Source organism: Natator depressus, chromosome 18 (assembly GCF_965152275.1).
Source record: "Natator depressus isolate rNatDep1 chromosome 18, rNatDep2.hap1, whole genome shotgun sequence".
NCBI classification, from domain to species: domain Eukaryota; kingdom Metazoa; phylum Chordata; order Testudines; family Cheloniidae; genus Natator; species Natator depressus.
In genome coordinates this window covers 20,746,827-20,771,591 of record NC_134251.1, presented here as the reverse complement: position 1 = coordinate 20,771,591, position 24,765 = coordinate 20,746,827, and the positions used below count along the sequence as shown (strand labels likewise).

General features: G+C 40.9%; 1 protein-coding gene across 2 annotated transcripts in view; it reads right to left on the bottom strand.

Moving 5' to 3' along the window:
- Positions 1–701: 701 nt before the first annotated feature.
- AJAP1 (adherens junctions associated protein 1) overlaps positions 702–24,765 on the bottom strand; it is a 118,387-nt gene continuing 94,323 nt past the window's right edge. The window contains exons 3-6 of one of the 2 annotated variants that reach the window (XM_074933935.1): positions 23,752–23,839; positions 18,569–18,811; positions 16,407–16,538; positions 702–6,939 (exon numbers count right to left, since the gene is read on the bottom strand). In XM_074933935.1, coding sequence (XP_074790036.1) covers positions 16,466–16,538; positions 18,569–18,811; positions 23,752–23,839 — 404 coding nt within the window. In that variant the 3' untranslated portion in view covers positions 702–6,939; positions 16,407–16,465. The remainder of the gene's footprint in view (positions 6,940–16,406; positions 16,539–18,568; positions 18,812–23,751; positions 23,840–24,765) is intronic. The other variant, XM_074933936.1, reaches the window with a different exon arrangement.

The following is a 24,765-nucleotide window of genomic DNA, read 5'->3' as shown; positions in this document are numbered from 1 at the left end:
CTCTCAGCTCCCACTGAAATCAGCTCTATTCACATGAGAAAGGAGTTTTCTGAGCTGGGTCCAGTAAGTGCCTAGAACCTAGCAGAATCAAGCCCACGGAACGTAAACTGAAAACAATTCCAGAAAGAAACATTCTAAAGTTTGCATATAGATATTATATATCCCACATATGCCGCAACAGAACTCTGTCACGGAGTTCGGCTGAAAAGCAGCCCATCCTTGCTGTGTCAAGCAGAACCCTCTGATGGAATGCTAGTCTTAGTATTATATGTGGTTGCATATCGACATTTATTATCCATTAATCTATTCACAATAAATATATACCCCATATTCCATAGCGTAACATTGTTGCAATATCTCCCTTGAAATATAAGGCATATTTGCAGGAGACTTGCTCTGACATTGGTTGCCCGTGAGTGGAAAAAGCTATTGCCCCGAGTAAATGTAAATAAAACTAAACTGTCCGGGGTCTTCATGCTCTATTTTGATGTACAGGATATCGCACCACCCTATGGAGTGCAGTTTGGCTGGAAAAGGGATTTTGGTTCTGACTGTAATACAAAATACTTACTTAGGCCTGATCCTACCAACATCCACCCGAGTAAGCTTTCTCACAGGATTAAATCCCATTAAACTCGGTGGAACTACATGCACGAGGAAAGTAATTCTATGGCATAAGCATTTGGCTCTTCACTGCTAAAGGATTTTGGGCCAGATGTTCCACTGGTGACAGCTGAAGTCAATGGAACTATGCCATTTACCATCGGCCCCAGATGTGGCCTACGTGTTCACCAGAAAGGGGATGCACTGAAAGATGATGGCATGCTGCTGTTGTAAGATTCCCATGGCGAAATCTGGCTGAAGGCATAATGTAAATCTAAACAGACTCTTATCATCAGATACAGAGTGTGGGGGAATCTGTTCTCCCTGATGTAACAGAAAAAGAATTGGTAAGCATCTATTCCACACAACCATATAATTCTACTTTTTTTTTTTTTTTTGGCTACCATTAGATACAAGGAATGAATTAAACCTAATTTGTTGTTTTTTATTTGAACATATAAAAGGCCAGGACATTAGAATTCTGCACGGTGAATCGTATTTGCAGTTTTGAATTCTATGTCTCCTGCCGATGGGTCTGCTGGCTGGTCCCTCTATTGGTTTGTTTAGCATACAGAGGGATGTCAATATTCTTTTGATAAAGTGCAAGTGCTGTTGGTCCTTACAAAGAAGGGAAGTTTGTGCATGTCATTTTGTTTTCTGTTTTGCCCCTGTCTGGTCTCACAGTGACCAAAGCTGTCCTTTTGCAGAGTGTATGGAAGGCTCCTGAAGTTGCCATCTGAAATCATACTTGAGTCTCCTGAGGTCCAAGGTATTCTCTCTTGAGGATGCTTATCCCATTGGAGTTTGGGCCCCTCCTGCTTACCTCACATGGGGTACAAAGTTCACTCCATTCCCTACTATAGTATATTCCTGCAGTCTAGTTCAGACTCTAACACCATACATGCAAAAATACGTAACAATCCTTCAAACATTTTGGAATAAGGGATTTGACATATATTTTATGATGTCAAACTGCCATTAGGATTACATTGGAATACCCACAAGTACTACACAGTGCAGCCAACAAATACAAATAAATAGAAGATCAATGGGTAAAGGTACAAAACACAGTCTTCAGAGTTGGAAGAGGGTCAATGCTATATAAGTAAAACAAAGAAGGAAAATGTATATACTCTGTGCTGGCGAGTTTTGATAGTTTTTGAGGGCTGCACTGTTTACACTGGTAAAATACAAAAGCCCCCATATACTGAATCAACAGATTGCACCAAAGTAATCACCCCAAAATCACATTAATCGTGCAAGTTTTGGTTTAACTGCTTGCTTTAAAAAAAGTGTTGCTTATTAGGTATATCGCTAATTGTGGTTAGTGCCTCTACAGTCCGTTGAGTGCCCTAGGGGGTGCTGAGGACGGCGTAACCCTCATTGTGTGGAAGTTGTGATATGCTGACAGACTGGGGTGGGACTCTGAGGAGTGCATGCTGTGGGGGGGTCTCAGTCTCATCTCACTTAAAGGTGCTTTACTGGTGTTACTCCACTGACACCAATGGAGTCACTCCTGATTTACACCAGCGTGAGCCAGAGGAGAATAAGGCCCGTATATATATAGAAATAATAATGCTGATTAGTAGAATTATCCATCAAAACAGGGTAGTCAGTTAGGCTTATTAATTAAGCTTTCTGCACTACTAAAGCAATCTAGCGTATGTTCTCCTCCGTGAATATAGCGAATATAGCGCTTGCATCATACTGTCTGGGATGTCGCACTGGATGAGCATAGCACCTCAGTGAATTTGAATTTAGGAGGTAGAAGTCAAGCTGTTACGTGGCCACGGGTTAATACTCCACTGGTGACTGGGGAAGGGCCTGACAGTATCTGCCCCTGATGGCAGTAATGTTTTGGAGAGGTGGAGGCAGAGCACTGAATACACATACATTATATTTCCAAGGGAAGTTGCTGAAGGCGCTTCAGCCCTTTCATGTGAAATTCTCCCCTGTATAGAGAACAGGAAACAAGAACTGTGTACCGCTTAAATCCTGCTTAATAGGCTATACGTGGGACTTCAGTGGTGCTCAGGGGTGAAGTTCTTTTAAAAGTAGCCCTGGGAGATCCTGGAATTACAGATCAGCAAACTTCACCCTGCTACAATAGAAGAGTCTAACTAATCACAAAAGCAGAGTATTTGGGGAAGTATGTGTAATCTAACATGTCTGCCTAGCCTTGGAGTTGTTTGAAATAGCAGATAATGTCACACAGGAGCACAATTTTACTTGTGTTTTCTGAAAGATTTTTCTAAAGTCACCCGTAAAACATTATTAAGGGGAAAATTTCTGATCCCCTAACTCATACTGAACAGTGCCTCACTGTGAGCAGTCTCATTGAAGTCAAGTGGTATTTACTCAACTTAAGAGCATCAGAATCTGGCCCTCAGGCAATAAATGACTATAGTATCAGGAGAAAAGTTTTGTCATGGAACAAAAACTGATTAGGTGCACTATGAAACCTACTGCTAATGTACAGCTGCAGCACACAGTGGAGAGAGGTTAGTACTAGGTTACTTTGGGGGTTAATATTCATAGGGAAAATGGATGCCGAGTTGATGAAGTTTGCTGATTAGCTGTTTTATAAAACCTGTGAAGGACAGTGATAAACTTAAGCTGGATGTAGACAATTAAATGTTGAGCAGCACAATGGCAGATAAAATTTAACATGGAAAAATATAATAGTGCACACTGACAAAATTCTATTATACGTCTCATCTATATTGCCAGAGTGGCTCTAGAGTGGCTGGGTCTTCTGAGAAAAAGAATTTAGGGCACGAATCAAAGTCCATCAGAGTCACTGGGAGTCTTTCCAATGTCTTCAAAGGGCTTTGAGTCAGGCCCACAGATGTTATGGTGGAGCAGGGCAAGGAAGATTTCCTCCCAGAGCTCAGCAGTGGATTAGAAAAACACAGGTGCTTTAAAAATGGATAGAAAGTAATCTAGAAAGACAAGCGATTGCATGAGTTATAATGTTTCACAGGTGCGATGTGCACCGTTGCCTAGGTATAACGAGGAGTGTTTTCACTCTCTTCTAAAATAATTAAATGTTGAATGTCACAGAAAAATTGAGTCTAGTACCTAATGTATAAATATAGATGTAGCTCTGGATAATCCCACTGTTGAGAGAGCAGTTTAGAAAGGGGATTTAGGGGCTTTGGGTTAAAAAATCTGCTCTCAGTTACCTTGATGTAAACTAACTCCATTGACATTTATTTCATTGGTTACTCCAGGTTTACATCAGAATCACTAGAGCAGAGTTTGGTATTTTAGACATGTCAGATCATATGAACGATTTGTGCTGTATGCTTCAGCTAAAATGAGTCAGATGCCACTATCTAAAAAAAATAGCTACAAGCCTTGGGAGTTTGATAAGTCATTTGTAAAATGGAAGATGCCCTCTTTCATGCATGGGAGGGAGGCAGACTTTAGAGATAGGAGGAGCCTTTGAAAACTGTTTGCTAAAGTCTATCTTGAAGAGTCACCTACTTATTTGTCGAAGTGTGCACACAGCAGGACACCTTTCAATCTGCAGAAGCAGTCCCTGGATAGATATCAGCGGCTGTTAGTGGGGTGGAGCTGTTCCCATACCTCGTATTTAAAGATGACAGCCAAACTGAACTTTGAGTTTGATCTCGCTATCCAGCACAGCTCCGCCTGCTACCCTACTGCCAATTATCAGAACCTCCATCCCACTGCAAAGGTTCAAACAGCAAATTTTAGTGCATAGGTCAACAAGTTCAAAACAGTTTTTTATTACCCTTAGCAAAAAAGACTACCTCGAGAACGGACATGTGATATGTTATTAAAAAGAAAGAGACTGGAGCTGCTTAAACAAAAGCATAATTTATCACAAGAAATTTGCCTTCACCTTTTCTGCTGGCAGAATCTCTGTGAGCAGACTGACACATTCATTCAGTTTTATTCATTATACGAAATAATTTGAGGTCTTTTTTACTGGCTGGGTACCGGTAGTTCTTTATCAGCATTTGCTATTCGTGCTACAGACGTAATCTAAGCCTAGGGAAGTCAATAGAAGGACACCACTGACTTCAGTTGGCTTTGGATCAGGTCCAACATTGGTTAGTTGTTATTGGCCAAAGGAGTCACACAAAATTGTTTTTCTTCTCTGATAGGATGAGATTACAGGCTTTTCTGGCATGAATAATCACACACAGAAATCTGATATTCAGTCTTCAAGAGCACTCACCTGTGACTTAGAAATTCACTTTATGGCAATAAAACACCATCAATAGCAAGTTCACAAAAAGCAAACACTGAAGAGGCATACCCAGAGCCACAGTCATAGTGAATGCATTTAAAAATCAGAATGAATATTTGCACACCTGTTTTTGGAAGTACTCTGCAGCTCCACGAGGGAACAAGGATTGTAAAACGCTACTTCACCCATCATCAATGCAGTGGCTTTGTGTAAATATGGTGATTCATAATTTGCCATGATAAGATGATATTGATATGAGCGAAACACAAGTGTCAACAGTGGAACCTTCTCCTACATTTTCCCACAAACTGAGTAATGTTTAAAACTTGTCCCTGGCCAGCCCCTAGATATAACACCATAAACATACAAATAGGGGTCAGGGCACTATAAAACAGAGGAAACTTAAGAGTTGTTTTCAGGGTTTCCTTCTATGCTCCTTCTTGATACATTTATCCAAAAGGTAAAAAAAGTTCTCCACTCCATTTCCCTGGGCAACCACTATAACACCTATACCTGGTTTAAAGTGACCGTAACCCTTGCTGCTGGTTTCAGCTGTTCATTTCTGTGAACTTTCTTCAGTATTTATTGTCTAATGAATGGATACAGGCGCCGATGCAGCCTTCAGACTCGGCTTTCAGATTTTCAGCAGTCCAGTCCAGTGTATCTTAGCCTCAGATGTCTTACCATAAACTAGAAAGTGCAATGGAGAGTTGATCACTTTGGTGTCTTTACAGATGCAATGTCTAGTGACTGGGGTTGAGGAATGGAAGGGGGAAATTTGTCTCTGTTGATTTTACCACACAGAAAATAGCACGAGATAATTGTTGACGATCTTGGCCAGGGCACAATGGTTTACATGGAGCAGAAGCCAGGCCATTTAAATAGTATCAACTGGGGCCATTTGGAATGAAGTCTGGTTTTAAATTTACCCTCCAAACACAGAATGTTCTTCCAGCTCATTGCTATTTCATAGCAGTGCCGTTACTTGAATTCTGGGCTAAGATCTGAGGGCCGTGCTCATGGGATCTCCTATTGATTCCTTGCCTGTGTGGTTTAAATTTGGGGATTTTTTTTTAATTTCACAATAACTGGAATGGTCTTTGTCAATTTGGCCCAGAGGCATCCATACTTTAACTGTATTCAAAACACATCTCAATTCTGCTTTTGTTTCAAAACAGCCCCAAATACTATTTATTAACCATTCTCTTTCTTTTCAGAACTATCAGAACCAACTGATCATATAAATGAACACTGCCATACGTTTCTGCTTTAGGTCTAACATAATCCCTTCTGGGTCTTGCCAACACCCTGGCAACTCTACAATGGATAAGAGAACTGTCACTTTAACAGAGTTTCAGAGCCTTCTCAGGGAATCCTCTGTAACCAATGGTTTATTGGGCCTGGCAAACAATTTGTTCACTAGTGGAAATTTATTTCAAATGTGTGTGTGTGTGTGTGTGTGTGTGTGTGTGTGTGTTTTAAAGGCAAGCTGCCAAAGTAGAAAACATCAGTTTATTTAGTTCACACGAAGAATGTTAAAGAAATCAGATTTGTAACCCATGACACAATTTTTAAAAAATGAATATTTACGATTTTCAAAAATTGCTACAGTACAAAAAGTGTGTGTATGTGTGTGTGTGTGTGTGTTTGTGTATATATATATATATATTTATATCTATATGTATATATGTATATTAACCAGAAATACTGACTCTATCAGAAGAGATTCCCCACCCCGGTTTGCTCTAATATTTCTATGTGTAATTCACTTAGCTTCAGCTTCTTGTGAAGTCTTTCAGATCAGTACATGGCACATAATGGTATTATTGGCACAGGTTCAGAATCACAGTCCATATCCCAAACTCCAGATGTTCAGTCCTTTTCCTTTATTTCGTCTTAACTTCCCCTTTCTTCATAGGCTTCTTTGCTTGCACGTTTTTTTCTCTTCTCCCATAAATGCGCGCTTTGAAAATGCAGTTTCCTACAGGTGTGTTCATTTTTATAAAAATATATTTGGCACATAGAGTGCTGCTGTTTGAGTCTCCTACTGGTAAACAGAAATGGTAGGTATTGGTAACCCCTTTTTTTTTTTTTACAGGTTCACCAATGGAATCCTGTTAAGGATGAAAAGAAAAATAAAGATTAAATTATAACGGGTAAATTTAGCCAGAATATATTGGGTTTGTTTTTTTTTTGGTAATGTCTCAGTCACGCATGTTTTCATGAATACTTGGCTAGTTCTTTTCCCTACATTAAAACCATAATTATTAATATTTATCCTCTTAAAATGCTGGATGCTTCCATCTTGCATGAAACTTAGTACCACAATAAGATTTATGGATGTAAATGAAAATGGTAATTGGTAAGTGTCCCAATGGTAATAGTTCATAGTCAAAGAATGATGTTAGGGATAGATTCTATCGCCCAGCCTGGGACATTTAGTCTTACTGCAAAATGAATCATTAAACATCACACAGAAATGACATGCTGAGCTCCTGCATCCATTAAAACTGTTGCATCCCAAATGTATGCCACTTCATTTGTTTGCCTGCGGTACCTTTTCTCTGCATACACTGCAGAGTATTAACTCACTTTCCAGTTTCCTTCATACTAGACTCCTCCTGTGAAGGACAAAGTAACCTGGCTGCTAGACTCATTACTGTATGAGTAAACTGAGTCCATTAATATCTTACCAGTTGGCTGGAAAGCTACAAAAGCCACAGTTATGAGGAAGGGTTGCAGGATATCATGAGGAAGAGCACTAGGTGCTCCTCATTTAGTTGAGCTTGCTGAGCAGAAAAATCCATATTGTAAATACACAACCACACAGTCAGATTGATGTAAATGGATAGGCGAAGCCTGCTGGCCAGTGGCTAGCAAATTCTGCTGCTTTCCTGGAGCCTGGGGACCTTTACCAAAATGAGGGACCCGAAGCCCTGATGTTTGATGGAGAGCCACTATGCATCAGCAATTACCCGACTATTAAAATACCTTAAGAAAATCTTTTCTGATGGTTTTGCTAGTCACACCAGAAGCACTAAACACTGGAAGGTCTCAATAGGGATGCATATTGCCATGTGCTGTCCAATCCAACTTTAAAAAACCAAGAAGTTGGGATATTTTGGATAATGTTCTTAAAATACCACCAGACTTTGGGGCCAGCCTCTCAATGGCAAGCTGGCCTTTTTGCAGTTCTCTTCTGGTCCAAAGGATCTGCAATGCAGCTGAATCTCCTGGGCAGCCAGCTCCTACCTCACTTAACTCTGCAAACCCTGCTATGAAGGGCCTGGTAAGAGGGAATGTGGGCAAAATGCTACTGCACCGACTGCTACTCACTTGATGAACAACGACTTAGGGGGCCATAGTCATCTACTTTTGAGGGTACCGTGTACAGGGGCAAAACTGAATCTAGAACTAGGGACCCATAACTAGGTCCTCTGTGGCTTGGCATGTACCCAGACTGTTCTACCCAGAGAATTCCTGGATCTTCAAACCTTGTTAATAGTCACACATCACTAGCAGCAGTATTGCATATTTCTGTTATAAGACTGATATAGCACAATCATGGTTTTTAAATAGGTTTCAGAGCAGCAGCCGTGTTAGTCTGTATCTGCAAAAAGAACAGGAGGACTTGTGGCATCTTAGAGACTAACCAATTTATTTGAGCATAAGCATAAGCTTTCGTGAGCTACAGCTCACTTCATCTGATGCATTTCAGATTGGCTTACTACTCAAACATCTCTTGAAAAGCTTCAGATTTGTACGGCTCACCTAAACCTTGAGTGTGTTTTTGGGGTAGGCTGCAGCTTTCCAGAAATGGTGTTGGTAGAGATGCTTCTCGAGAACAGTGGGAATGACTCAGCGGCTTAGCTGCTCTTATTTCACACGTTTATCTCCTCAATATGTTTTCCAAAACAGAATGCATTTCTGATCATCTTTGAATTCTAGACCTTTTCACATTCAGACTAAGCAGCATATTGAGTGGCTTGGCAGATGCGAAGAAGAATATGAGCACTAACATGATTTTCTAACGTTTAAATGCCCTAAAGGAATCCATAGAAAACTGGTTAAACACAAACAATAGAGATCCCACTGAAATTTCTCTTTAGCTGTTAATTTGTCATCTTCTTAAAGCTCACTCACAACATAATAGTCTTTAAATCTTCTATATGGAAATTGTTGCTTCTAATAATGAGCACATGTTAGCGTTTGAATCTGCATGTATATGCTGCATATATTTGGTGTGCATGTGTGTTTTTGCGTATATGCATGTATGTGTGTTGGCATAAATGTGTGTAGTTATTTGTGTCTATGTGTGAATATATGATTTGTGCTTAGTGGTGGATTTTCCATGCATGAGCTGACTCCGTATGGATGTGTATGTGTAGACATGAAGTATGCACACCTTTTTGTGTGATCTGTGAGGCATGTGCATATGTCATTGTTGCATGTAATTGAGAGTGCATATGTGTGCAAACATTACATGCAGTGAGTGCACGAGTGTGTGCATGAGTGAAATTTTCATAACACTTTAAACACTTCAAATATGCATTTAATTTAGATTTAAAAAGACAAGATTGTATGTTAAATAAATGCTACATCATAATTAAAATATATGTATAGCGGCTTAACTGCCATGTAAGAGATACATATCTCTTTTAGTTATTAAACATTAATTAAATCTTCACAATTAATTGATAGTTATTGTCTTTTAGATAAGTATCTTATTAAATCAAAAGGGTATTTCCTCAATAATGATTACTCTGACTAAGGTGAATGGAGAGGAACGAGTCCTCAAACACCTTCCTTCTTATTAATTATTGTAGCACATAGAGAGAGGTCTGAGCATTGTGCTGGATGCTAAACAAAGTCATTGTAAGAGACAATCCCTACCCCCATAGAGCTGACATTCTAAATAGACAAGACAGACAAAGGATGTATCATCATCACCACCATTTAATAAGGGGGAACTGAGGCAAACAGAGACTTCTGTAAGATCACACTAGGCACCTGTGATAGGGCTGGGACTTGAACCCAGGTTTCTGGGAGGCCAGTCTAGTACTTTCACTGCAAGACTAGTCTTTCTTTGACTCAACCTTTATGAAACAGGCACCCCATGCTAAACACACACTACAGTACAATTTCTGCCCTCTGTTACAACTGGGCAAACCCATGACCGTTATAACCGAGGGCAAAAATGTGGCTCTCTACATTTACTTTAAGTATTTACTGAGGATTAAGATACTTGTTTGCCTTCCTTTTCTTTGTTTCTATCAAAAGAGGGAGAGGGATGATATTTACTGCTTTCCTCTAATGCTAATATCATACCGACATCATTCAAACGCAACAAAAAATGCATGCAACTGTCATGGGGTTTGGAGCAAAGAAAAACAGCCTCTGAGGTTGCTTGTTTGTGGAGTGTCACGTCCACAGACCCAGCATAGCGCCAGCAACCACGTGGGAGGCAGGCTTTTGCACCTCAACATTAACAGAGATACCTCCAGTTCTTCCCATCCATCATAGCTACATGCACGTCAATCAAGCCCTGGGGATGACTGAACTCTATGGAAATACTCCGGTTGCTTTCAATAAGCTTTGGATCAGGTTGCCACATCTCAGTTCTGCAGGGCAAGGACGTGTCCATACTAGGAAAGGTCTAATGTATAGCTATACTATTGTAAGCTATTCCAGCAAGTTCTCCTAGTGTAGGTGCAACTTAGACCTGCAAAACAAGGCTTTTGCCAGTGTAGTTTACACCGGTTCCCTGAGTAAAATAAGCTATACCTGAAAAAAGCACTTTCATAGCACAGTGGAAAAAGGTAAATAGCAGGGAGCCCCAAGGATATGTACTGGGACCAGTGCTGCTCAACATGTAAATGATCTGGAAATAGCGGTAAACAGTGACAAAGATTGCACACGATACAAAATTACTAAAGATAGTGAAGTCCAAAGCTGACTGTGAAAAGTTTCAAAGGGATCTCACAACACTGGGTGACTGGGCAACAAAATGGCAGATGAAATTCAGTGTTGATAAATGCAAAGTAATGCACAGTGGAAAACATAATCCCAACTATACATACAAAATGGTGGGGTCTAAATTAGCTGTTACCACTTAAGAAGAGCTCTTGGAGTCATCATTAATAGTTCTCTGAAAACATCTGCTCAATGTGCAGCAGCAGTTAAAAAAAGCGAACACAATGTTAGGAACCGTTAGGAAAGGGAGAGATAAGACAGTAAATATTGTAGTGCCGCAATATAAATCCATGGTACACCCACACTTTGAATACCACTTGCACTTCTGGCCAGCCCCTACCAAAAAAGATACGTTAGAATTGGAAAAAGTACAGAGAAGGGGAACAAAAATGATGAGGGGAATGGAACAAGTTCCATATGAGGAGAGATTAAAAAGACTTGGACTGTTCAGTTTAGAAAAGAGACGATTAAGGGGGGCTGCGATCGAGGTCTATAAAATCATGACTGGTGTGAAGAAAGTGAATCAGGAAGTGTTATCTACCCCTTCACATAACATAAGAACCAGGCATCACCCAATGAAATTAATAGGCAGTAGCTTTAAAACAAACATAGGGAAATACTTCTTCACACAATGCACAGCCCACCTGTGGAACTTGATGCCAGGGGATGTTGTGAAGGACAAAAGTAGAACTGGTTCAAATAAGAATCAGATAAATTCATGGAGGATAAAAGGTCCATCAATGGTAATTAGCCAAGACAGTCAAGGACGCAACCCTATGCTCTGGTTGTCCCTAAACCTCTGAGTGCCAGAAGGTGGGACTGGATGACAGGGGATGGCTCGCTCAATAAATTGCCCTGTTCTGTTCATCCCCTGTGAAGTCTCTGGGAACAGCCACTGTCGGAAGACAGGATACTGGGCCACATGGACCACTGGTCTGACCCAGTATGGCTATCCTTATGATCTTACACTGGTATAACTGTGTCTAAACTACTGCTTTTGCTGGCATAATTTATACCGGTGCCCTGAGCAAAATAAGCTATACCAGCAAAAGCAATTTTATGCTGGTATAACTGTGTTTATACTAGAGCTACTGCTGGTATCAAAATGTCACCCCAAATCACTGATAGTGCTGCACTGACAAAAGTTTCTGGTGTAGAACTGACTTAGACCTCTACCTGAGTATTAGGAACCGATTTGTCATGCAGTGGGGACGACTTCCTGATGGTTTCTCAATGACCTTTCCTTGAGACTCTGAAAGTGCTATTGATCTTATCAGAAGGTGATTCTCTGGTTGTTTTTTTAAATGCTTCTAATTTAAGATCGCTCATTCTTTCGTTTAAGACCACAAGCTACTGGCAGATGTCCTTGGTCAGTAAAGGGTTCAGCATGCCAGGTGCTGATCAGCTTGCCATGAGCCAGCAAAGCATTTAAGCATGTGCTGAACTTTAAGCACAGGAGCTGCGCTGTTGTGTTCAGCCCAGCCCGAGTGCTCTGCTCCTGGCAGGATTGGAGCCAAACAGCGTGTTGCTGGCACAGTACATTTGTTCTGGGTTATGTTTTCTCTGTGCCCTGGTTGCCCAAGTGAAAAATATCTCCTAAAAGAGAAAGTCAAAGACTATCAAGAACTTGTTCTTAGGGAGATGGGAGCCCAATTTACCCTTTGCTCCTTCCCCAAATTTTATCTGTAACAGAAAAAAGCATAGTTTGTAATTTGTTTGACGTTTTTTAATGCAATCTATTCAGTTCTCGTGCTGGAAGGTGACGACAGAAATACCAGCTTTCACCCATGGAAAGCACTGAAGTCTTAATTAACTGGATGCTTTAGAATACTTAATCTCTTGTAACGGGTCTGTGTATGCAATGCTGTTATTCTTTCTAAGACAAGCCTGGATATTTTATGATGACTCATTATCTGTTAATATTAACGCAAAAATGTGTGCTGTAAGGCAGAACGAGGGCATCACAGCAGCAGGCTGCAGGTTTCAAAGCAGAGAATTACCGCGAAGTGCTGTGACTTCGACCTACTCTGTGTGAAAGATGGGGCAGTTTCAGCCCTCTGATACTGCCAGCATTTTAGAATCCCAAATAGTCATTTATATAATAATAATGCTTAACACTTACATAACTCTGTGTAAATGCTATTTAATTAATACACTGTAATCTGCATGTAATATTTATATTGCATTCTGAAGGGCCCCCGTGTGCAAACTCGGTCAGCAAGTGATGTGCCTTATAGAATTTTATATGATCTCATTCCAGGTTGTTCAGTCAAACACAGCAGGAGGCTAGAATTCAGGACAGGAACCAGGTGAAACACCACATTTTGATTCACAGGAGTTTGTGCAAAACCATTCAGTTTCTATCTCGGAGATACTCCGAATTTCAGTTTTGAACAAAGGCCAAGAATCAAAATGAAATTCAACCAAATCAGCCAAGTTTTGCCTGGTTCCAGGTCAAACCCATGTAAAATCTCTGTCATTTTCAAGTTGTCCACTGGAAATCGTAGTCTGTTCCAGGGTCCCCAGAAATTCCTCCTAAATTAGCAAACCTCTGAAGGTCACCAACTTGCCCTGCATTCCAGGTTTGTAATTGGAACTGGATGAACTATTCATCAAATTTCAAACTTTTTGGTTTGCAAATCCCCTGTAAGCAGATCACTATTACTATTCATTGTCCTAACTTACTCACATTCAGCTAATGTTTAAGGAGAACATATTTCAGCCTCTGAGTTGCTCACAAATTTTTCACTGCAGGTGGTCTTTTTAGTATTCAGTATCTGCTTTCAACTTGCAGTCAGAACTAGTTTCACCTGATTTCAGTTAATTTACAAAAGCTCTGTGCAGACCCATCCATGTGTTCTGTTCTTGGCTCTTCACCATTTCCCTCTCTAGCCAGATACCCTCTCTGTGCCTCAGTTTCCAAATCTGTGAATTGGGATAATAACTACTAACCAAGAGTGCTGTGAGGTGTAATTAATTAACACTTGTAAAATGCTTTGAGCTCCTTTGAGGAAAGGTGCTAGAAATGTTCAGTCTGATATAATTTATATTGTTCCATAAATGAAACTATGATTTAGGGTGATTTCACTACGGGATGTTGAGTGGCCTGGGTCATGCTACAGCTAATCCAATCCTGCATTTCTTACACACCCCAAACTCTTCAGTGAAAGAGGTTTAAATGCTCTGGGAAAAGGAATGCAGGATCCAACCCCTGAACGTAAGTGGTTTTGCGCTCTCTAGCAAGTCTTTCCATCTCTCCTGAGATGCACCTGGTTAAAGGTGACTTACTCAGCTTCAGGCTGCTTTGCTGGTACTATCAAATCCAGCCAAGAAGATATTCACACCTGCAGCAGATGGCTGCAGACTGAAGTCAGCAAGAACTTCTAAATACATTTTACACCACTCACAGTCCTAGAAATAGGAGCTGGGAAACAGTCTTAAGCTCACCATTTCTCACTGCATTTTGAAGGGTCAATCCAGTGACAGCGCAGTAGAATGGTAAGTAACAATTCCCAAGCTAAACATCTCCATATAGCCAATCCTTGTTCTAAGGACACTTTGTCCTAGGTAGTGACGTGTGAACCTTAAAGTATTCAGTTTGACCCAGCTAAGGTCCCAGTCCTGCAGAACCTTATGTCTGTGAGTAGCTCCACAGAGCCCAGTGGGGCCACACATGGGGCAGGGTCTCTGGCCTACATGCCGTTTGGGATTAAATCGTCACAACACTACTGGAATGTTTTTAAAAAAAAAAAAAAAAAAAAGACAAGAGTCCAGAACTGTAGACTCTTGCTATCCCCACTGAATTTGGAGGGTCAGATAAAAAGGGACGTAGAACTAAACCGTCCTTGCTTTGGGTATTAAACACAGCAAAATTGACCTAGAGGTCAAACCCATCCTGGTCAATCCAACTGCAGTGCTCAGTGCTCTCTGTACACCTCCAGAAATATCCTGCAGCATGAGCCAACACCCGCTTTGGAAAAGAAGGTGCTTGGGGCATCGATGCATCCTGGGATTCAGAGCTTTATATTTCGACTCACATCCCCCTCGTTAGTGAAGCGGGGGCTTGGCCAGTCCCCATTTACCTCCTGCACCCCCTACAGAGGAATTTCTGTACATGTGGGGAAAGAACTTTTTCCTGCTACTGACCTGAGTCCCACCCATGTCATGGGTGTGTGTGATAGCTTACAAGGTGCAGCGGGTTTATCATATTGTCTTTCTAATGTAACGGCAAAGTCCTGCATCCGTCTGGCTCTGATTGGTACAGAGATTTTACCACAACAAAAATGAAACTCCTCCAGCCATACACCAGGTTCTTGGTTGCCATGTTCATTTTCAGCTACAAAAGGAGTGTCATTTGTAGCTTTAATCAGCATGATCATTATAGCATTGCAGACAAAGAAGGAAGACTGTGATGCGAATCCTGATAAAATATTTGCCGTCTTGTATATCCCGTCCTAATCAATGCACTTAGCTAGACGGGCACATTTCACCTTGCCTGCCCAGACAAAACCATACCAAGTCACAGCAGAGACTATTAACTTTTTATTCTCTTTCCATTCTAATCTAATTACATTTCTGTGTTCAAAAACTGAGCATCAAGTTAAAAAGGTTATTTCGAGCAAGTTGCAGTTAGGGAAGGTTGGAAATTTCATTTAGAGTGAATATGTGATTCATTACAGCAGGGATTTGGAACTGACCAATTAATTTGCCTGAGCGCATGGCTCAAACTGGCAGTGCTGCCCTACAGTAAAATGCCACATAGTTAATCCTAATTGCTTTTCCTCCCACTGCTATCTGCAATGCCACCTTCCAAAGAAAGAAAAGGAGGAGGAAATGGCACAAGCTAAAAAAAAAAAAACAAAACCCAACAAAAAGAGAGAGGGAGAGATCTGCAAAACAATGTTTTTTATACTAGTGTGGGTGTATCAGCCCCCAAGGTCTGGAGACTCCCCAGACAGCCTAAAGGATGGCAGATATGGTTTCCTGCAAGGTAAAGAAGGGGTTTGTCGCTACTCTTGCAGTGGAAGCATGAAAAGGTCCCTTATTACAGAATCCCAGCCACGTGAGCTCTAGGTTATCAACCGACTATGCACAGAATACGCGCAGGCTCTGGAGTTCCATCATGCAACAAAAAGTTAATCACAAAAGGAGGCCGTTTAATAGCACTGATGTTCACAACATTTGCTGAAAGCAAACCAGTTCTAGAGATGTTCCCGCATGGGACTCAAGGTCTGGATCCAGAGGTGAACTTTCTCAAAAGTTTAAGCGTGCTCTCATCTGGGTGATCTAGTTTGGCCCTCTAAAGAGTGAGAGGCCATCACTCCATGAAATCCAGGGTGAATGGGTCTTGAATTTTAGTTCCTGCCCACCTCTAATTCACCAAACGGAAAAGCCATGTTGGTACGAAGTCCCCCTTTTATCTTAGAAGACATTTATCATCCCCTGCTCGGGGCACCTAGGTCAAGTCAAATGTTTAAAAAAAGGATCAGCTAGCTGGTAAGCATCACACAGGAAATACAATGGTGAAGGAGACCTCGCTATGCACAGAAATGTTCATAGTTATGTGAGGTGGAGTGGTTGAAAAAAAATTTGTAAGAGTGGTACGTACCAGGAAATAGACACATGGCGTCTGCCCTGCCCCCAGGAAGTAAAACAGACTTCGGCCAGTCAGCAGGAGATTTCAAACCATTTCTCAGACACAAAGGCCACAGGAATTAGATGCCGATCAGAAGAAGAGGGTCTGCAGCGAGCAGAAAAATGGGCTTGCACGTGCTGGTACGTAACACACAACGAGCAAGCCTCATCCGGCCTGCTGCCAAAATTAGCGTTTCCGTTTCTTTTTTTTTAAGAGGAAAAAAATTCTCTAAAATAATGCTTTGAATGGGCTTATTGGCCTTGGCAATTGAGGGTTGTACAAAGAAGATGAAATTTAATGCCATGTGTTTTCAGTGGAAATGGAAAATATTGAAATAAGGTAACTCTTAAGCCAATTAAGGATGCAAATCTGGGGGGTCTTAGACAGTCCAAAGATGAGTCACAGTATCTCTGTGTTTTTTAAGTATTTTTTTCCTCTCTCCTTTTCTCCTGAGCTACTTTCCTGTTTTTCCCAGTTGCAGTGCATGATTGTCGCCCCAACACTGCAATGACAAATAGAGACTGGTCACCTGGAAAAATGCAGTACATAAGGGGGACAGCTGGTTTATTGCTGGGAGAACATATGACTTTGCCATTGTTAGTGACTTATAATGTGACTGCTCAGACTGAACCAGGCTTCAGCAAAAAGTGTGGAGGCCAATATATTCCAACAAAGCATTACCTTAAGACAAAAAAGCAATGAACCCTTTCCAACCAATGCTCATATACCAATGGATGGCATTAATAGCAGTGCAAACAATAGACACGGACTATGCTCAGTACCATGCAGAGACAGGACAGGAAAACAGAAAAAAAATCTCCCCGCTTTGTGCCCCAGCATTGGTGGCTGGGGTTCATGTGAGAGTTAACATATACATACACTCAATGAAATGGTTTGAAAATCCTTGCCAATTCTCTGCCTCCCAAGATCGGAGGAAATCCCAGAATATGACAGCTAGCAAAATTCCACGCACACACACACAAAGATATTTAAAAATATGTTTATTATCATTGTTTGCTTTTAGACTTCTGCTCTTCATGCACTTAGAATAAAGGACTTTATAATAAATATCCCTTAGAGTTCAACATGGTTATAAATTTGAAGAAGGCTTGGGGGTGGGGTGAATTATTATTTTTTCACTTCCAATAAATTGTTTTCTAGCTTTGACAGCAAACATACATTTACTGTGCGGAGCAATTCTGGAAAATCTCTGCACCAATCAATAGTGAAAATCCTCCTCCTAAAAACACAAACAAAACTAGCAACATACCCAGCACCCCATGCAATTAACCCTTTATTAGAAGGCTAACATTTTTAGTATTTCTTTGTGGGTAAAGGTAACTTACCAAGTTCTCCAATCAGCCTCACTTTCCACACAGACAACAGACATATAGAAGGATGGCTCAAATCTTTAATTCCAAATTCTGTCAACTCCTCCTTATTAATGTATCATTATTTCATACCAGACAAAATGGATTCATGCAGCCTATTCTTGTGTTAATCACATTGTCACTTAAATCTGAACAGCTTGACAGATGCTACTTAAAAAAGCAGCATGGAAATTCTGGAAGATAGATTTGAGGTAAATTTCCTTGCTGGAAGTGGTAGAGGGGAGTTGAAAAATGTGTGGTACTATACAACAGCACAGCTTAAGAAGATGTGTTCCAGGTGAGCCTAGCTGGCATTGTAAGGACAAAAGCAGGACTTAAAATTGCCATTTTACAGGCATTAGAAATAATCAATGGCCTATGGCTATGGGTCACATAGGTCATGAGTAATCATTTGTCCTTATTTTGAAGACAGAGAAGTTTGGTATTCCTGGTTCTACATAGTAGATGGTGCTAACCAAACTAGACTCATAGCAGGTAAATGTTTCTAACTGACTAGGTAAATCTGGGAAGGAAAATGCACATCATGGCTTAAAGAACCATTGCAATCCAATGGTGTCAATTTCCTTCACTACTGGATTTTGTCAATATCGATTATTAATTGGAATTTTCTGTTACATATCAAAATAATAACTTGAGTGTAATAGCTTAAGGAGCTTTTTTTTAACCCCAAATAAATTTGAATCCTCTAAATGTAAATGTGCGTGAGAGACTGTAGAGTAAGAGACTGCTCAATGCCTGTCTTACCTGTTTCCATTGAACGTTGTTTTATAATCACCGGGTGAGTGTAACATCTCCTCTGTATACACTGGCATTGGTGTCCTGACGCACTCGTGGGAGCACTGTAGTGTTTCATTGTAGGCTGTGAATATGTCCAGGTTACTGGGCACACGGGCTGGGGTGAAGTCTGTCAAGTTCTGGCAACTCTCTTCCTGCTGATTGATTTTGCGTTGGTGGCCGTTCCGCCGTGTGTTTCCACTTTGCACACAACTGGGTGTTAAATTTAAAAAAAAGAAAAGAAAGAAAAAAGAAAAGAAAAAAAAACACAACCCAAAATACAACTGTGACCCTTGAGAGAGGAACTTACATTACCTACCATTAATTATCCATCATTTAATATTAGATTACAATTCACAAGCACTTAGGAAAGATCCGCCATAATCAAGCAATCAATTCCCTTTATCTTTTATGTTTAAAGTTAAATTTTAAATGTGCGCCTTTTATTCTCAGAAGAATTACTGAGATAAGAGGTGCAGCCGTATTTGCAGGAAGTTAGAACTTTCTTTGCACAAAGATTTTAAACAAGAACGATCAACTTAACCCTTTTGTGTCCTTGAAGCTGTTGTGACAAATAATGGCAGGAAATTGGTCTGAGAGAGAAGCACTGGGACTCAGAGAACATTTACAGATACATTGGATATGGTTCACTCATTGATTCTGAAGCCCCATGTAATCATGCCTGATAACTCATTGGTGCATTAGTCTACAGGGGAGATTCTGTATTTCATCCCCTTCCACCTACTGCACCTCATGAGTTTGACATAGGATGTTCTTCTTCTTTCGAGAAATGTACTGTATTTCAAGATCTATACAGGCACACAACAGGGCACCTGCTACACGGACATTATATGTCCTGGACAATTTGGAGAACCATATGTATGGTCATACAATTCAAAGATGAAGACCTAGAGAAACATTACACAGAACAATAGAGAAAGAAGCCAAATCCATCAGCACAATACTCAGAAGCCTAAACAGACCAGCACAAGATCAAAATAAATGGTGGAAACTGGTGGACGCCCCAGGCACCAGGTGCATGAGGATAAAAAAAAGAAAGATGTACAGTCATTTGTTATTACATATAACAATAACGGGAGGAAGGGCTAGAGAGAAAAGGGGGAGAGGGGATCCTTAAGACTGATAAGGAACACTTGGGCTCTAGAGGTTAGGCTACCTCTAGAGCCAAAGTTTCAGGATAAGCATTGGGGTGCTTAGCTCAACTCCTTTGTTTTCCCTATCCCCTAAGAAAAAGCTTTCTTGTGAGACATACAGCCCCTTTGGTTTTGGCTGAGTTAGAAATACTGAAAAATTAGCCTCCCACATGCTAGTGTCAGTATTTTTCATTGGCACAACCATTGGAGCAACCTTCTCTTACCACCAGCCTTTTACCTATTCTCCCTGATTTGGTTGAAACACTCATGTATTTTCACTCCTGGAGTGAAATCCTGGCCCCACTGAAGTCAATGGTAAGATTGACTTGGTTGGGATCAGGATTTCATCCCTGATCTCTCCCACACCCTAGTCCAGCCAAGAATAGTTGCATTTCTAGTATTTCCAGTTCCCAAAGAGCCCAGGATTGTTAGAAATATTTCTGAAGTTTAAAAAGGACTAGGGGTCATTTTCAGACTTGTGATGAGCCATACCTATGACTGCAACCACCGTGGCTTTCCAAGGTTTAAATATCATCATTGCCAAAAGAGATAATTGAGGTGAAGAACTTAGTAAAATTCAGAAAACGATTAGGTGCTAAATTTTTTGCTGGCATAATTCCATTTCAACTGATTTACACCAACAGAGAATTTGAGTGGATGCATTTGTATGGATAATGGGAATATTACACTTGATAGAATATTGTTTTTCTTTCAGATCATAAGAAAACAAGCTAGCTGATGCAGGTGAATAAGAAACTTTCCTTTGAGAGCACATTATTCCATAACTGTCCATTATGGGCATTCATCCAAACCATCTGCTACTGGCCACTGCTGGAGCCAGAATACTGGACTACATGGACCCCTGGTCTGATGCTGTCTGGCTGTTCTTATGTCGTTCTAAATAAGCCTAAAGTTTCAAACTTAGGTGCTAAAAGCTAGTTGCCTCAATCCTGAATAGAAATGATTTAATGTGCAAAACCATTGAGTATTGACTTCAGTAGCACATGAGATGGCTGGGCACTTTTATTTAGTAAAATATGGATTTATTAAGATCCTGACTTGTAGGCTCGAAAAAGCTGGCTATAAATATCAAGTGGGAATTTCAAAAGGGCCTGAGGAAACTAAGCAATCAAGTCCCACTGAAAGTCAAGGGGAGTTAGACACCTATGTATGTTAGAGGCTTTTGAAAATCCTAACCAATAACTCTATAAATTAGATTCATGGCTGGCATAAGCAGGAGCAATTCCACTGATGTTAACAAAGTTACGACCACTTACACCAGTGATCGTTTTGGCCCCTTGTGTACATCCAGACGTCCATCCATAATGCCGATCTGTACAGTTTCCATTGATTTCTCAAACTGAAATAGACACCTGCTAAAGATAAGCAGTTCCCCATACTGTGAATTTACACAGATAATATAAACTTTGCACTGCATTGAGCAATCATTCATCTCAAAGTGTTTATAAAGCGGGTAAACTACTAACCCCATTTCATACAACTGAAAACTGAGTCACAGAGTGGTTACATGGCTTGCCCAAAGTCACCTAGTCAGTCTCTGGCATGAAGGGCTTCATGATCCAAACATCTTATCTCCCTGTCTACCACTCTTGTTACTCCACCACATTGCCTCCCTTGGTTCCTTGGGATATACAAGGACTCAAAATACAATTGGACAAAGATTAGAGCTGCATAAATAAATCACAATGCCACAGGGATTTTGGCTCTTTTTTGCTCTTGAGCAATATCTCAGAGTGAGATTTCCTGATATTTTATCTGTTGTTTGAAATTATCCAAAAATATTTTGTTTTGGCAGATTTTTTCCCCACACTGGACTGATCACAAGCAGTTCTCTCCAAGTCTTGCTATTTGACCTGTGCTAATTAGTTGAGATTGGTCACATAAATCATGTCGTATTGTTTCAGTTTTCTGTTTTGATGTGTGTATAACATTCTAGTTTGTCAGGAAAGAGAGGGGGGAAATGGCAAAAATGTTTGTTGAATGTTTTCCTGGTTTTTTTCATTGAAATATTGATGAGCTTTTGAATATTTTTTTAAAAATTTAACTGATGCTAAATTGGTTTAAAAAAGGGGGAGGACAAAAATGTCATGGATTCTCCTCCTTGTTCCCAATTTTGTCATCAAATTGTGAAATTTTGATAATTTTTTTCAATTTTTGAAATCCAAAAAGTTGGCCAGGTCTAATAAGCACTTCTGTTGTGAATTTAAAATTAGCTTTCTACAAATGCTGGTACATGAAACTCTGACATCCTCTTTCTGTGAGCATCCATGCCAGGAAAATTGAATTGCAGAAAGCAGACAGAAGAGAGCCACCCACATGTCCAAAGCAAACTCATTTATAAATTTAAGTAAATATTCTCCCAGAATGTTTTGCAGTATTTGTCCAGCTCTAAGAAATACCAGTCCTCTTCAAGAAGACAGACTGGGCACCTAGAAACAGAGGCATCCAAAATCACTTTATTTGAGAAATTCTTGCCTTATAATACATATTTTAATGGCATGTGGAAGTATACATCTCTGCTACTGGGTTGACAAAAACAGTTCCTCTAAGAACATTGCAAACATTTTCAACCGTTTCATTTTTGTAAGACTCTAACAATACCCAATTGTGATTTTTGTTCAAAAACATTTCAGTGGAGAAGGTGTGAATACTCTAACTACACAGAACCTAAGATGAGCCTTCTCAATCCTGTTTAATATGGGGATTCCTGACTCTCAATCAGACTTTTCAATATATTTCTAGTATCAATATCTTATTTTATCCAATCACCTGAGGAGAGTACTGGGATCACCTGCGGGAATTTACACTATATGACTGATAAGCTTGGAAGCTATTAGAGAATATAGTTGCTGGGGGCAGGGGGGGGACGGGGGACTACAGGCCTCAGAACTGTGTAGGGGAGAAGCAGAGTTACGCTGCATTTTTTCAGATTACCCACGGGTGCAATAGCATTATTACATCCAGCAAAACTGACCTCAAAGTAGGACAATTTCTCTTGGAAAATAGGTAAAGGCAGGAATGCCTGAAGCTAAGAACTAACCTATTTTACTCTATGCATAGCTGATGTTGAGGAATAAATGAGAGCAAATTAGGCTAGAGGAGTGCATGGGCACTCTAGGGGATATGGCAAATGTAAAACTGGATGCATTCAAGAGGCTCAGAAGATGCATTCAGTCCCTAGAGCTGTAGAAAAGGTCAGAAAATATAATTATTATATGCTAAGCCAGTCTTGTGTTTAAGGGAATAGCTTAGCTTCAGACAATAACTCAGCACACAAGCAATAAAGTCATTCTATTCAGGGCAGGGTGCATTACCCTTGTGGGGAAACCCAGAGCAGTAGAGTAAATTACTCTGACCTCGCCAGAAGATGCCACTGTTGAGACATTTTGTAGCTCCTAAACTAAGAGAGTGCAGTACCATCCTTTGCCAGTGTGAAGTCCAAGGGGTATTATGAAGTGAAGCTGAATCCCTTAGCTCTGGCAATATGCAAACTTCCCAGATTTAGGGGCCTTAAAATGAGATGCAGTTGTGTAACCTGAATTTTGATATAAGACTCTGGGGAGTGAGTGCATTGACTAGCAGTAGTCATAGAGTGCCATCTCTTTCTCTCACCACAGTGCTTAGCTGATACCTTAGCAGGAGGGGTGTTTTTTCATGTGCCCATGTTGTTCTCCATTCTTGCTAACATATCTGGATAGTGCAAGGCTGGGCATGATTCCAAATTCTAAGTTCTAAATAAAAAGAGAGTTGAGGGCCCTTCTTTAAAAATCTCAACCCAAACAAAGATTATTTTTAATTTCCCTGCAATTCTTTGGAGCGCATTCCCATGATATCTGAGTATTTACTGATTTTTTTAATTCATTGCAATTCAAAAGAATCATTATTCCTGTCCCTCCCTCCTGATCCCCAGTCTACCCCTCCACACACTCCAGAGCCAGCACCAACACTCAGACCAAGCAGATTGACAGTGGTCCTTACCAATTTTTTAAGACGAGAGTTGTTATCAGAGCAGCTATGACCATGATGAGGGACACTGTGATTGTTATGATCTGATGGACTGCCAGACCTGTGAAGAAAAATCAAAAGAGAGTGGAGATAGGAAACAAAAGGAATCCAGGATAATAACGAGCGAGGACCCGACCTGCAGTTGTATTACTTGGTAAAACTTCCAGCTCTGCTCAAGTCAAGACTTCCAAGCTCTGTGAAGCAAATGCAGAGCCAGCAACAAGGCTATAATTCTACCCAGGTTCTTTGGGGATGACACAAGAGTGCGAAGCCTGAGAAGGGTGTACAGGCTGGGGACCCCAAGATGGCCCGGTGGCTCTGTAACTCACAGTGTCCCTGTGTGCTTGGACCTGAGTCTGCACTGGCCACTTCTTCCTAAGAAAGCACAGCAGGTCCCTGCAACCCTGCAGATCCTGCCTCTTCCCTACCTGCCCTTTAGATTCCAAAGGCTCAGGGCACTGCTGCTGCCCCGTCTTTACTAACAGGGCTACAAGGCTCCCATGGCCTCTGCTTCCCTCTCCTCAGCCCAACCTTTCCGGGTTCTTACTGCTGCTCCAGCACGACATAGTGGCCTAAGCCCTGGGCTTGGCACTGCATTCATAGACGCGCAGGGAGGGGTTCTGGAATTCACGGGGAATGAAAGAGTTTCTTTAATTGAAACTGACTGGCTGGGATTCAAACCCTCTAGAGATCCTGAGTCTGGCTCTGGGATAACTGCATCACAGGGAGGCTGTAGGGGTGCTTCCTGACACCAGCGTGGGAGTCTGACAGCGTGTAATTCAGTTAGACAGGGAATATGAATGAAATTTACATACACCACCAATCGTTGCTGCCTTCCCGAAAAAAACCCTAATAACCGTCGGGTGGCACTGGGAAATAATCCTCTCCCTGTACACCCCGCTTCGTCCACTGAGGTCACCCTGTCTCAGAGTTTGCTGCATGTATCCACCCTCAGGGGGACAGCAGGAGATATTAATTCTCTCCGTG